Below are 12,754 nucleotides of genomic sequence, written 5' to 3' on the forward strand. Positions count from 1 at the left end.
GGTAATGGTGCAACGTAGACTCATGGAAATATGTTACTGCAGGGTTTTTTACTGTATACTGTACATACATTTATAAATACTGTGTATATATATATATATACATATATATATGTATATATATATATATATATATATATATATACATATATATATGTATATATATATATATATATATATATATATATATATATATATATATATATATATATATATATATATATATATATATATATATATATATATATATATATATACACATACATACAAGCATATATACATCCATCCATCCATTTTCTACCGCTTATTCCCTTTTTGGGGTCGCGGGGGGCGCTGGCGCCTATCTCAGCTACAATCGGGCGGAAGGCGGGGTACACCCTGGACAAGTCGCCACCTCATCGCAGAGCATATATACATTCATATATATATATACATACATACATATACACACAGACATACATATACAGGACTGTCAGAAAATTTGAATATTGTGATAAAGTCCTTTATTTTCTGTAATGAAACTAAAAACATGGAAATGTCATACATTCTGGATGCACTACACAACTGAAATATTGCCAGCCTTTTATTATTTTAATATTGCCGATTATGGCGTACAGCTTAAGAAAACTCAAAAATCCTATCTCAAAAAATTTGTCCTATCTCAAAAAATTTGAATATTTCCTCAGACCAAGTAAAAAAAAAAGATTTATAACAGCAAAACAAAATCAAACATTTGAAAATGTCAATTAATGCCTTAAGTACTCGGTTAGGAATAATTTCGCATGGATTACTGCATCAATGCAGCGTGGCATGGAGGCAATCGACCTGTGGCATTGCTGGGTTGTTATGGATGCCCAGGATGCTTCACCAGCGGCCTTTAGCTCATTTGCATTATTGGGTCTGGTGTCTTTCAGCTTCTTCTTCACAATACCCCACAACTTCTCTACAGGTTTCAGGTCAGGGGTGTTGGCAGGCCAATCGCAGACAGTAATGCCATGGTCAATACACCAGTTACTGGTGGTTTTGGCACTTTGGGGAGGTGCCAGATCATGCTGGAAAATGAAGTCATCATTTCCATAGAGCAGGGGTCACCAACGCGGTGCCCGCGGGCACCAGGTAGTCCGTAAGGACCACATGAGTAGCCCGCTGGCCTGTTCTAAAAATAGCTCAAATAGCAGCACTTACCAGTGAGCTGCCTTTATTTGTTGAATTGTATTTATTTACTAGCAAGCTGGTCTCGCTTTGCTCTACATTTTTAATTCTAAGAGCGACAAAACTCAAATAGAATTTGAAAATCCAAGAAAATATTTTAAAGACTTGGTCTTCACTTGTTTAAATAAATTAATTTATTATTTTACTTTGCTATTTATAACTTTCAGAAAGACATTTTTTAGAGAAAATATACAACCTTAAAAATTATTTCAGGATTTTTTTTTAAACACATAAACTATTTTACCTTTTAAATTCTTTCCTCTTCTTTCCTGACAATTTAAATCAATGCTCAAGTAAATTATTATTTTTTTATTGTAAAGAATAATAAATACATTTTAATTTAATTCTGCATTTTAGCTTCTGTTTTTTCGACGAAGAATATTTGTGAAATATTTCTTCAAACTTATTATGATTAAAATAAAAATAAAAATTCTGGCAAATCTAGAAAATCTTTAGAATCAATTTTAAATCTTATTTCAAAGTCTTCTGAATTTCTTTAAAAAAAATTTGTTCTGGAAAGTCTAGAAAAAATAATGATTTGTCTTTGTTAGAAAAATAGCTTGGTCCAATTTGTTATATATTCTAACAAAGTGCAGATTGGATTTCAACCTATTCAAAACATGTAATCAAAAATATATATTTATTGTGAGAAATCATTAAGATGATCAGTGTTTCCACAAAGATAAATGTCATTAATTATTAATAATAACATTGATTTAAAGGTAAATTGAGCAAATTGACTATTTCTGGCAATTTATTTAAGTGTGTATCAAACTGGTAGCCCTTCGCATTAATCAGTACACATATATATTTTTGCTAATATGTAGCATCATTTGTAAAGTCACTCCTTAGAGAATGAAGAGAATTTCATAACCTTTGTAACATACCACATAGTGAAGGACAAATACTATTTGATTTCCTATTATGCAGCTCATTTTTATTTGCCAATTAAAATGTCTCTGACAATCTTGCACTTTATGTTTTGGAAATGACTTGAATGTTTTTGCCATTTCTTAATAACTTTAATAAATATACTTGGTCAATTGACTTAGTTGTGATTTCCCTCTCTGCATGAAAGTTTAAAAGTAGCATATATTAATGCAGTATGAAGAAGAATGTTTTAATGTATACACATAGAATCATCATACTACTGTGATTATATGCATCAAGTGTTCATTCAAGGCCAAGGCAAAATATCGTAACATATATATATCCTATATCGCGATATGGCATAAAAATATCGCAATATTAAAAAAAGGCAATATCCCCCAGCCTTAATATATATATACACACATACATACATACATACATACACACACATACATACATACATACATACATACATACATACATACATATATGTATATATACATTAGAGATGCGCGGTTTGCGGTCTCATCCGCGAATAAACCGCGGGTCGGGCGGGTGACATGACGAAAAAATTGATTTTAAATAGATTCGGGCGGGTGGCGGTTGAACCATTCGGAAATATATACACATACTTAAATGTTATGTTGAAGAGGTTCATTTAGCCTACTGACGTGTATTTATAAATGGTTGATTTATATAGGCTAGTAAGGTAAAGTGTTGGACCTGACAACACTTGATGGTACAATCCATATAACACGTCACAGACAACATCACGCTAACATCACGTGACACCTCTGATGAAGGCTGCAGAAGCAAGGTAGCCGAAACCTGTCAGGTACAACACTTTACCTTACTAGCCTATATAAATCAGCCATTTATAAAAAGTTAAATGTTGTTACCCACATAGGAAAAACAAGCAGCACTCTTTGAAACAGTATGTGGGCATACTTTTGTTTTGAAGTGTCTCGTTTGGTCTGTCGACGGATGTAAGGAAGCTACTTCCGGGTATGGCCAACCAGGTGTTTGTTTGTCATTTGTTGGTATTTTACTTGGTAAAATGTTTGATCTACATGCTGTGCATGTTAATATTTTTACGTTTGTAACTTGCTTTATTTATTACAGTTTTCACGGTGAATTTGAAGGGAAAGGAAGCCTTCAAATAAATCAGTTCAAGAAAGCCCTTCTGTCTGTGCTATTTGGAGGGAGTTACACTTCCTAACCTCGTGAATGGCGGGTGGATGACGACTTTTGTGATGCGGTTGCGGATTAAATAATTGCCTATCCGCGCATCTCTAACACATATATATATATATATATATATATATATACATATATATATACACTAGGGCTGTGGATCTTTGGGTGCCCCACGATTCGATTCAATATCGATTCTTGGGGTCAAATTTCGATAATATATCGATTTTTTTTGGTTCGATTCGATTCTAGATTCAACAACTATATTTTTCAAAACGATTCTGTATTCATTCAATACATAGGATTTCAGCAGGATCTACCCCAGTCTGCTGACATGCTTGCAGAGTAGCATGTCAAACTTTTATAATTGTAAAGGACAATGTTTTATCAACTGATTGCAATAATGTAAATGTATTTTAACTATTAAACAAACCAAAAATATGACTTATTTTATCTTTGTGAAAACATTGGACACAGTGTGTTGTCAAGCTTATGAGATGCGATGCAAGTGTAAGCCACTGTGACACTATTGTTCTTTTTAATTTTTTTTATAAATGTCTAATGATAATGTCAGTGAGGGATATTTAATCACTGCTATGCTGAAATTATAACTAATATTGATACTGTTGATAATATTCATTTTTGTTTCATTACTTTTGGTTTGTTCTGTGTCGTGTTTGTCTCCTCTCAATTGCTCTGTTTATTGCAGTTCTAAGTGTTGCTGGGTCAGGTTTGGTTTTGGAATTGGATTATGATATTGCTGTGTAGTGGTTTGTTGGATTGATTAAAAAAAAAAAAATCAATTTTTTTAAAAATGAGAATCGATTCTGAATCGCACAATGTAAACGATTCGATTCGTATTCGAATCGATTTTTTCCCACACCCCTAATATATATATATATATATATATATATATATATATATATATATATATATATATATATATATATATATATATATATATAGCAAATTGATTTTTGGTGATTTTTTTAAAAGATGTCCATTAAAAAAAAAAATGCATCTCAACATAATTGGCTGAATATGTACACTATAGTATTAAAAGTTTGCGTGCCCTAAAACACGTGCAAACCTGATAGCTCACGCAAAGCTGATCTACTAAACGTGTGCAAAGTGGATTGTGTCTGTTAAGTGAGCAGAATAAGACGTGAAATTCATTTTGCGTCTCTGTCTTCATTAATATGCAAAATAGATACTGGTCAGCAAAACACCAACAATACTGGGAGGAGAAAATGCAAATATAGTTGTTGAGCACACACAAATGTGATTTATCAACACTCATCCCCTCTTTGCAACACTCTTTTGCGTTCTATTTAGCACGTCAGAAGGACATGCTAACTACTATGCATTACTATAATATAACTCCTATATGAAAATACATATTTCATTATGCATTGGTTTGCATTTGAGTAATTCTGCATGAATGCGCTGGTGATGCGATCCACTGGCTCGTGCACACAATTAAGTGTCAGTGCGCATATGATTCTGTTGTCTCAATTGCAATTTTTTTTAAAAAGGGGGTCACAGATTACAGGACTTTGCAACATCACGTGGACATCGGATTGGCAGACCGGGGTGGTGGTTCCTCTCTTTAAGAAGGGGAACCGGAGGGTGTGTTCCAACTATGGTGGGATCACACTCCTCAGCTTTCCCGGTAAGGTCTATTCAGGTGTACTGGAGAGGAGGCTAGGCCGGATAGTCAAACCTCGGATTCAGGAGGAAAAGTGCGGTTTTCGTCCTGGTTGTGGAACTGTGGACCAGCTGTATACTCTCGGCAGGGTCCTTGAGGGCGCATGGGGGTTTGCCCAACCAGTCTACATGTGCTTTGTGGACTTAGAGAAGGCATTCGACCATGTACCCCAGGAAGTCCTGCGGGGAGTGCTCAGAGAGTATGGGGTAATGGACTGTCTTATTGTGGCGGTCCGCTCCCTGTATAATCAGTGTCAGAGCTTGGTCCGCATTGCCGGTAATAAGTCAAACCCATTTCCAGTGAGAGTTCGACTCCGCCAAGGCTGCCCTTTGTCACCGATTCTGTTCATAACTTTTATGGACAGACTTTCTAGGCGCAGTCAGGGCATGAGGGTATCTGGTTTGGTGGATGCAGGATTAGATCGCTGCTATTTAGAGATGATGTGGTCCTGATGGCTTAATCTGGCCAAAATCTTCAGCTCTCACTGGATCGGTTCGCAGCAGAGTGTGAAGCGACTGTGATGGGAATCAGTGCCTCAAAGTCCGAGTCCACTGTTCTCGCCCGGAAAAGGGTGGAGTACAATCTCCGGTTTGGGGAGGAGATCTTGCCCCAAGTGGAGGAGTTCAAGTACCTCGGAGTCTTGTTCACGAGTGGGGGAAGAGTGGATCGTGAGATCGACAGGCGGATCTGTGTGGCGCCTTAAGAAATGCGGACGCTGTATCGATCCGTTGTGGTGAAGAAGGAGCTGAGCCAAAAGGCAAAGCTCTCAATTTACCGGTCGATCTACATCCCCATCCTCACCTATGGTCATGAGCTTTGCGACATGACCGAAAGGACAAGATCACGGGTACAAGCGGCCGAAATGATTTTCCTCCGCCGGATGGCGGGGCTCTCCCTTAGAGATAGGGTGAGAAGCTCTGTCATCCGGAAGGAGCTCAAAGTAAAGCCGCTGCTCCTTCACATCGAGAGGAGCCAGATGAGGTGGTTTGGGCATCTGGTCAGGATGCCACCCGAACGCCTCCCTAGGGAGGTGTTTCGGGCACGTCAGACTGGTAGGTGGCCACAGGGAAGACCCAGGACATGTTGGGAAGACTATCTCTCCCAGCTGGCCTCCTGGGAACGCCTGGGGATCCCCCAGGAGGAGCTGGACTAGGTGGCTCGGGAGAAGGAAGTCTGGCTTCCCTGCTTAGGCTGCTGCCCCCGCGACCCGACTTCGAATAAGCGGAAGAAGATGGATGGATGGATGGTCACTTTCATATGTGCTGCTGGTTCATCACATAGCACACAAGTAGAAGCATGATAAAATGAATAAGCAGTAAATGAGAGTCTCTCAATGGTAAAAGCCCTGTATGCATGCAAAATAAATAAATAAGGCGGTCTGCACCATTTGTCAATTGCATACACAGTGTTAGTAGATCGCATGCAACACGCCCAATCGTAGTACATGCTATTTTATTTTTTGCACACGCTGGTTAGCGTGTGGCCTTCGGATATTAGTAAATCAGGCCCTATGTTTCTCTGTCAAAATTCAGAAAAAAAAAATTAGGTATTACAATTTTAGGTTACGATAATGAGCCAGAACTTCTATGTGTCTGTATGCTAGTGGCCCCAGAACCACCTCAACCCACAGAGACAAAGAGATTGGATGACTGATAAAAGGGTTCAATCCAATGCAAAGAGTGAACCCTCAGGCAGCCTATTCGAAAGTGCCAGACAAACAAAACAAACACATCGACGTTGCAATTTCACCAGGGGGTTATGTATTCGCCGAGGTGTGTCTGTCTTTTAGTTAGTTAGAAACCAAGTTCAAAAATGAAAAGGCAGATTTTGATTTAACTTTCAGGGAATTCAGAAATGGAATAAGGCACAAGCTAATAAATTTGATTCTTAATTAGTGGGCTTTTCAGTAGGTCGTAGCTAAGGTCTGCACTCTCCGAGTGCTTTTCTAGTTATTATTATCATTATTGTTATATTTCTAAAACATATTATAAAAAGTAAAATATGTTGGAAAAAAATTTGCAAAATTGAAATACTTTGAGAAAAATTAAGTGACAAATAAACAAACCCTGGGAATAGCAGCTGTAATAACAGTTTCACCATTGCAGCTGTAATAACAGTTTCACCATTGCAGAGGTTTCGCAACTTCATGATGCTAAAACCATATTGTTCTTCTTAAACAACAAACTAGTGTGTGAGACTGCTTACCTGTTTTGAAGTAAACTTTATCAAGGAACCTTCATAGCCCTGAAACAAAGAAAGGAACAGTTACAAATGCAACACGTAATAAAATGATAGAACAAAATAGAGCATGAATACACTTCATATTTATGTCATTTGTTCATTCTTTGGCACTACAGTGGCACACTTGGAAAGAGTTTCCATTGCAGATAATTTCATCACTATTAATGGTGGAGTGCTGCTGGAAAGAACAGCTGCTAAGAATAGCTGCTGCTCTTCCATTTAAAACATATAAACATACCTTAAATGGTCTGAAGAGGAGGTAGAGCTCTCGTGGCTTAATATCAAGTGGTAGCCCGCTCACAAAGAGTGTTCGGACCTTAGGAGAAGACATGTACTTTTCATTAATTTCTTATATAAATAGGCAGTATAACACAAGAGGGCTTTTTTTTCAACAGTACCAGGCAGCAGAGCAAGAGAGCTCCCCTGGCCTCCTTTTTACATTTGAACTTTTCACCCCAGCAGGGAATTTCAATGTGGCGCAGTGGAAGAGTGGCCGTGCGCAACCTGAGGGTCCCTGGTTCAAATCCCACCTAGTACCAACCTCGTCACGTCCGTTGTGTCCTGAGCAAGACACTTCACCCTTGCTCCTGATGGGTGCTGGTTGGCGCCTAGCATGGCAGCTCCCTCCATCAGTGTGTGAATGTGTGTGTGAATGGGTAAATGTGGAAGTAGTGTCAAAGCGCTTTGAGTACCTTGAAGGTAGAAAAGTGCTATACAAGTACAACCCATTTATTTATTTATTTATTTATATATCTGACAAGAAAATATAAAAGAGGAAAAGGTAGAATGCAAAACAAGGGTGCGAAAGCAGTTGTTACCTTTCACAAAAAAATATTCATCTGGATACAGCTAACAGTCGTACTAGATAAAGATGCAAAACAGCGCAAAAACATTTTCAATCGTTATAGATCAGACTGAGTGTGCTAAATATTTGTATTTGCACATTCTCCTTCCAGTATTGTGGAAATTCTGATTATCAGAATATATTCTGCCGATTCACAAAGATAAACACGCTAAATAGATTGTGCTCCTTATTCTGCTCACAAATGAGATGCAATCAATTTAGTAGATCAGATTTGCGTGTGCTTTCAAGCACAGTACCGCTTTATTTCTGGACATTTCCAAAGGTGTTTCGAATGGTTCAGTGCTGGGTCCCCTTTTATTTTCAAACAACATAAATAATCTTTGTGACAATTTGTCAAATGCTATGCATTGTTTTGTTAATTTTCATTCTGTTCTAACTCGCTAAAATAGGCATTTACATTTTTAAAAGCTGCTTTTTATGTAATCCAGTGTCGCTGAGTCACTTTTTCTTACATTGGTTTTAAAAACTGATTAATATAAACTCATGGTTTTCTCTCATTCAAAGGTGCTACCATTGAACATTACAAATATTGTAACATCAAAAGAACAACCTATAGAGCAGGGTTTTAAATTTTAAGTACTTTGGTTTTATGCTTGACCATTTCAATTTAAAGCCCATATTAACAAAATTGTACCTGATTTACTAAAATCCAAATAGCAGGTTCTAAACAGCGTGTGCAGACAATAAAATCATGTGTACTATTAGTGGGCTTGTTGCATATGATCTACTAACATTGCATGTGCTATTCATAGAATGATTTGGCATGTACTAATGGATTTTTACCACAAAGTCCCTTGATCATTTACTGCACATTAATTTTATCATGTTCCAACCTGTCATCTTTTGCTGTGTTTCAAACAAGCAACAAACATGTACCACTTTTTATGGCCATTTCATATACCAGCAGTTCAGACTGCTGCCGTGCATCTACAATGGAATACACCTTTTCTTAGTGCGCTCTTGGGAGCTGCGAAAGTGAAGAAAAATATGCAAGAAAATACATATTGCAATATTTCTTCTCACATATGACACACATTTGCAGACCATGCATATATGTCGACACACACACACTCTTATGACTGAGGATTCTCTGTCCATCGTCTGTCTTTGCAGCGCAGGCACCGGTCCTTTCTGCTTTTGATGTTGTTCAATCCCAGCTGACCCAATTTAGGCAAGTGCTACGTACTTGGGAATTATTATTGATGAGAGATTTTCTTTTAAAGCACACATAGAAAAGGTTGTGTCCAAGCTTAAAATTAATTGGGTTTCTTTTTAGAAATAAGTCTTGTTTTTCCCTAAAAGTTAGGAAACATCTGATCTTATCCACCTTTATTCCTTTACTTTATTATGGAGACTTGCTTCTTATGAATGCACCTGGGACTTACTTGAAAAAAATATATACTGTATATCACCGTTTGTTACGTTTTATTACTGATTGTGGAAATCTTGTCCACCACTGCACTTTGTATGCAAAGGCAAACTGTCCATCTTTAACTGCCCGGAGACTTTCTCGATGGATAGTTTTTATGTATAAAAGTCTTCTTGGACTTGTCCTTTGTGTGTAGAGACTCCAGTCATTACAGCCAATGCTCACAGGATATCCTCCACCTGTTGGTTCCTAGAGCCAACACAGAACTTGGTAAAATAGCCTTCAGTTATGCTGCTCACTGGTAGTGGAATGACATCCAGAAAGATCTGAGGCTGCCAGAATTGATCACTTTGGGGGTGTTTAAGTCCATTATAAAATATAGAGAAACCAGTTCTCTTGGGAAATGTACCTGCTTTTAAATTGAATTATTACTTATAAATAAATAAATGGGTTGTACTTGTATAGCGCTTTTCTACCTTCAAGGTACTCAAAGCGCTTTGACACTACTTCCACATTTACCCATTCACACACACATTCACACACTGATGGAGGGAGCTGCCATGCAAGGCGCCAACCAGCACCCATCAGGAGCAAGGGTGAAGTGTCTTGCTCAGGACACAACGGACGTGACGAGGTTGGTTCTAGGTGGGATTTGAACCCGTGCCCCTCGGGTTGCGCACGGCCACTCTCCCCACTGCGCCACGCCGTCCCTTAATCGTTTTATTTTTTTATTGTTGTAATTATTATTGTAACTTTGTTTGTGCCGCCCTCTTTGTCAGGTCGCTCTTGAAAATGAGACTTTAATCTCAATGAGTCTCTACCTAGTTAAATAAAGGCAATTGATTTCTCACAGTGCGTAACTGTCGGTTTGCACATACTTTTCAGATGTGGTAAATAAAACACAAAACAGTGCTCGCAAAATGGCAATGAATTTTGATAAATCCCATTGCGTGTGGTGAATATTATATTTGCATCTTCTTCTCTGAGTATTGTGGCCGTTTCGATGATCATCATATAGTCTGCATATTAATGAATACAGCAAAACAAAATTAACTGCGCTCCTTATAATCCGTTCAATTAACAGACACAATTCACTTTGCACATGTTCAGTAGATCAGCTTTGCGTGTGCTGTCAGGTTTGCAACTGCTTTAGTACACACAATCTTTAAGTAACTCAGGCCCTTAGTCTCTAAACTTCAGGTGAAACTAGGGTTCCTTTTTCAATAAAAACTGTTTCTTTCTCAAGGTCAGAGAGTAATTGGTGACGGTGACTTTATTGCTCACAAGTAATTAGGAGGACATGCTTTCTTAGCCATATATACACATTCTTTGGACACTGTTTTTCACTCAGCACTGGGATTTGTTACGGAATGTAGACGTCAACTGTATTTGAAAATTAACTGTTCCTCATGTACAGACTGAATTTGGGAAAAGAGCTTTCAGCTTTGCTGCCACTCTCGCATGGCAAACACTAAACTATATATGTAACTGCATAACCAAACTGAATCTCTCTGAACTTCTTCCACTCTGAGACTTCCATTCTATCCTTAGAGATAGAAAATGTGAGAGGACTGCACAGTACCTGTTTTTTTAAAAGGTGTAAATCTTGAACTGTTATTGTCTAACAGCTCTGTTTGTATTGCGTCATTAAAATGTATGTCTTAACTTATTACCTTCTGCAACTGCTTCTATGACATCTGCTGTTGACATCTTGGCCAGGTCATCCTTGTTAAAGAGATATTGATCTAATGTGTGCTGGCCTATGTGGTAAAATAAAGGTTTAAAAAAATTGGAATTTATAAAAAAAAAAAAAAATTTAATTGCAATCTTGGTTCACATTAACATACTTATTAAAGGCCTACTGAAATGAGATTTTCTTATTTAACCGGGGATAGCAGGTCCATTCTATGTGTCATACTTGATCATTTCGCGACATTGCCATATTTTTGCTGAAAGGATTTAGTAGATAACATCGACGATAAAGTTCGCAAATTTTGGTCGCTAATAAAAAAGCCTTGCCTGTACCGGAAGTAGCAGACGATGTGCGCGTGATGTCACTGGTGTGAGGGCTCCTCACATCCTCCCATGGTTTATAATGTGAGCCACCAGCAGTAAGAGCAATTCGGACCGAGAAAGCGACGATTTCCCCATTAATTTTAGCGAAGATGAAAGATTTGTGGATGAGGAAAGTTAGAGTGAAGCACTAAAAAAAATATTTAAAAAAATAAGAAAAGGCGATGGCTCCGGGCGGCGGCAGTGGGAGCATTTCAGATGTAATTAGACACATTTACTAGGATAATTCTGGAAAATCGCTTATCTGCTTATTGTGTTAATAGTATGTTAGTGAGATTATAAAGTCATACCTAAAAGTCGGATGGCTGCGGTGAACGCCAGTGTCTTGAGAGAAGCCGAGGAGCCAAGATCACAGCTGCCTTTTTGAGCTGCAGGATGAGGTCGCGTAATCCACTCAAGTCTCCGGTAAGAGCCGACTTAATATCACAATTTTCCCATCCAAAAACTTGCTGGTTGATGTAGAGAAACATGTTCGCTTGACCGCACTGTGTTAAAGCTTCACAACAAACAAAGAAACACCGGATGTGTTTCGGTTGCTAAAGGCAGCTGCAATCCACCGCTTTCCATCAACAACATTTTTATTTGACGTCTCCATTATTAATTGAACAAAATGCAAAAGTTTCAGCAACACAGATGTCCAAAATACTGTGCAATTGCGCGATGAAAAGAGACGACTTTTAGCCGTAAGTGGTGCAGGGCTAAAATGTCCCCTCCAACCAATAACGTCACAAACACCCGTCATCATACGTGTCATCATTCCACGACGTTTTCAACAGGAAACTCTGCGGGAAATTTAAAATTGTAATTTAGTAAACTAAACAGGCCTTTTTGGCATGTGTTGCAATGTTAAAATTTCATCATTGATATATAAACTATCAGACTGCGTGCGTGGTCGGTAGTAGTGGGTTTCAGTAGGCCTTTAACAAGCTGCATCACAAACGCTTCTATTTTACACAAATCCTGATTTGGTACACTCATTCGTAAGACAGTCAACACTACTTCCGCATTCTCTCCATCCCGTAAATTCAGCTTGAGTTATTTTTAGGCATGTGCTTACTAACAACATGCATCCATCTATTTTCTACCGCTTGTCTCTTTTGTGTTTGCAGGAGGGGTAAAAGATGACTAGTTAATTTAAAAATATTTATTTATAATGGAACAATGCTACTCATTTGGCTGTTACAAAAATAAATAAAAAACAATTAAACTTTTGTCCAAGCAAGGA

General features: G+C 37.9%; 1 protein-coding gene across 4 annotated transcripts in view; it reads right to left on the bottom strand.

The window, feature by feature from the left end:
* LOC133560252 (RNA-binding protein with multiple splicing-like) overlaps nt 1-12,754 on the bottom strand; it is a 105,431-nt gene that overhangs the window by 70,542 nt on the left and 22,135 nt on the right. For all 4 annotated transcript variants that reach the window (XM_061912583.1, XM_061912582.1, XM_061912580.1 and 1 more), the window contains exons 2-3: nt 7,461-7,538; nt 7,187-7,225 (exon numbers count right to left, since the gene is read on the bottom strand). In XM_061912583.1, coding sequence (XP_061768567.1) covers nt 7,187-7,225; nt 7,461-7,538 — 117 coding nt within the window. The remainder of the gene's footprint in view (nt 1-7,186; nt 7,226-7,460; nt 7,539-12,754) is intronic.

This window comes from Nerophis ophidion, linkage group LG10, assembly GCF_033978795.1.
Source record: "Nerophis ophidion isolate RoL-2023_Sa linkage group LG10, RoL_Noph_v1.0, whole genome shotgun sequence".
In the NCBI taxonomy this organism is placed as follows: Eukaryota; Metazoa; Chordata; class Actinopteri; order Syngnathiformes; family Syngnathidae; genus Nerophis; species Nerophis ophidion.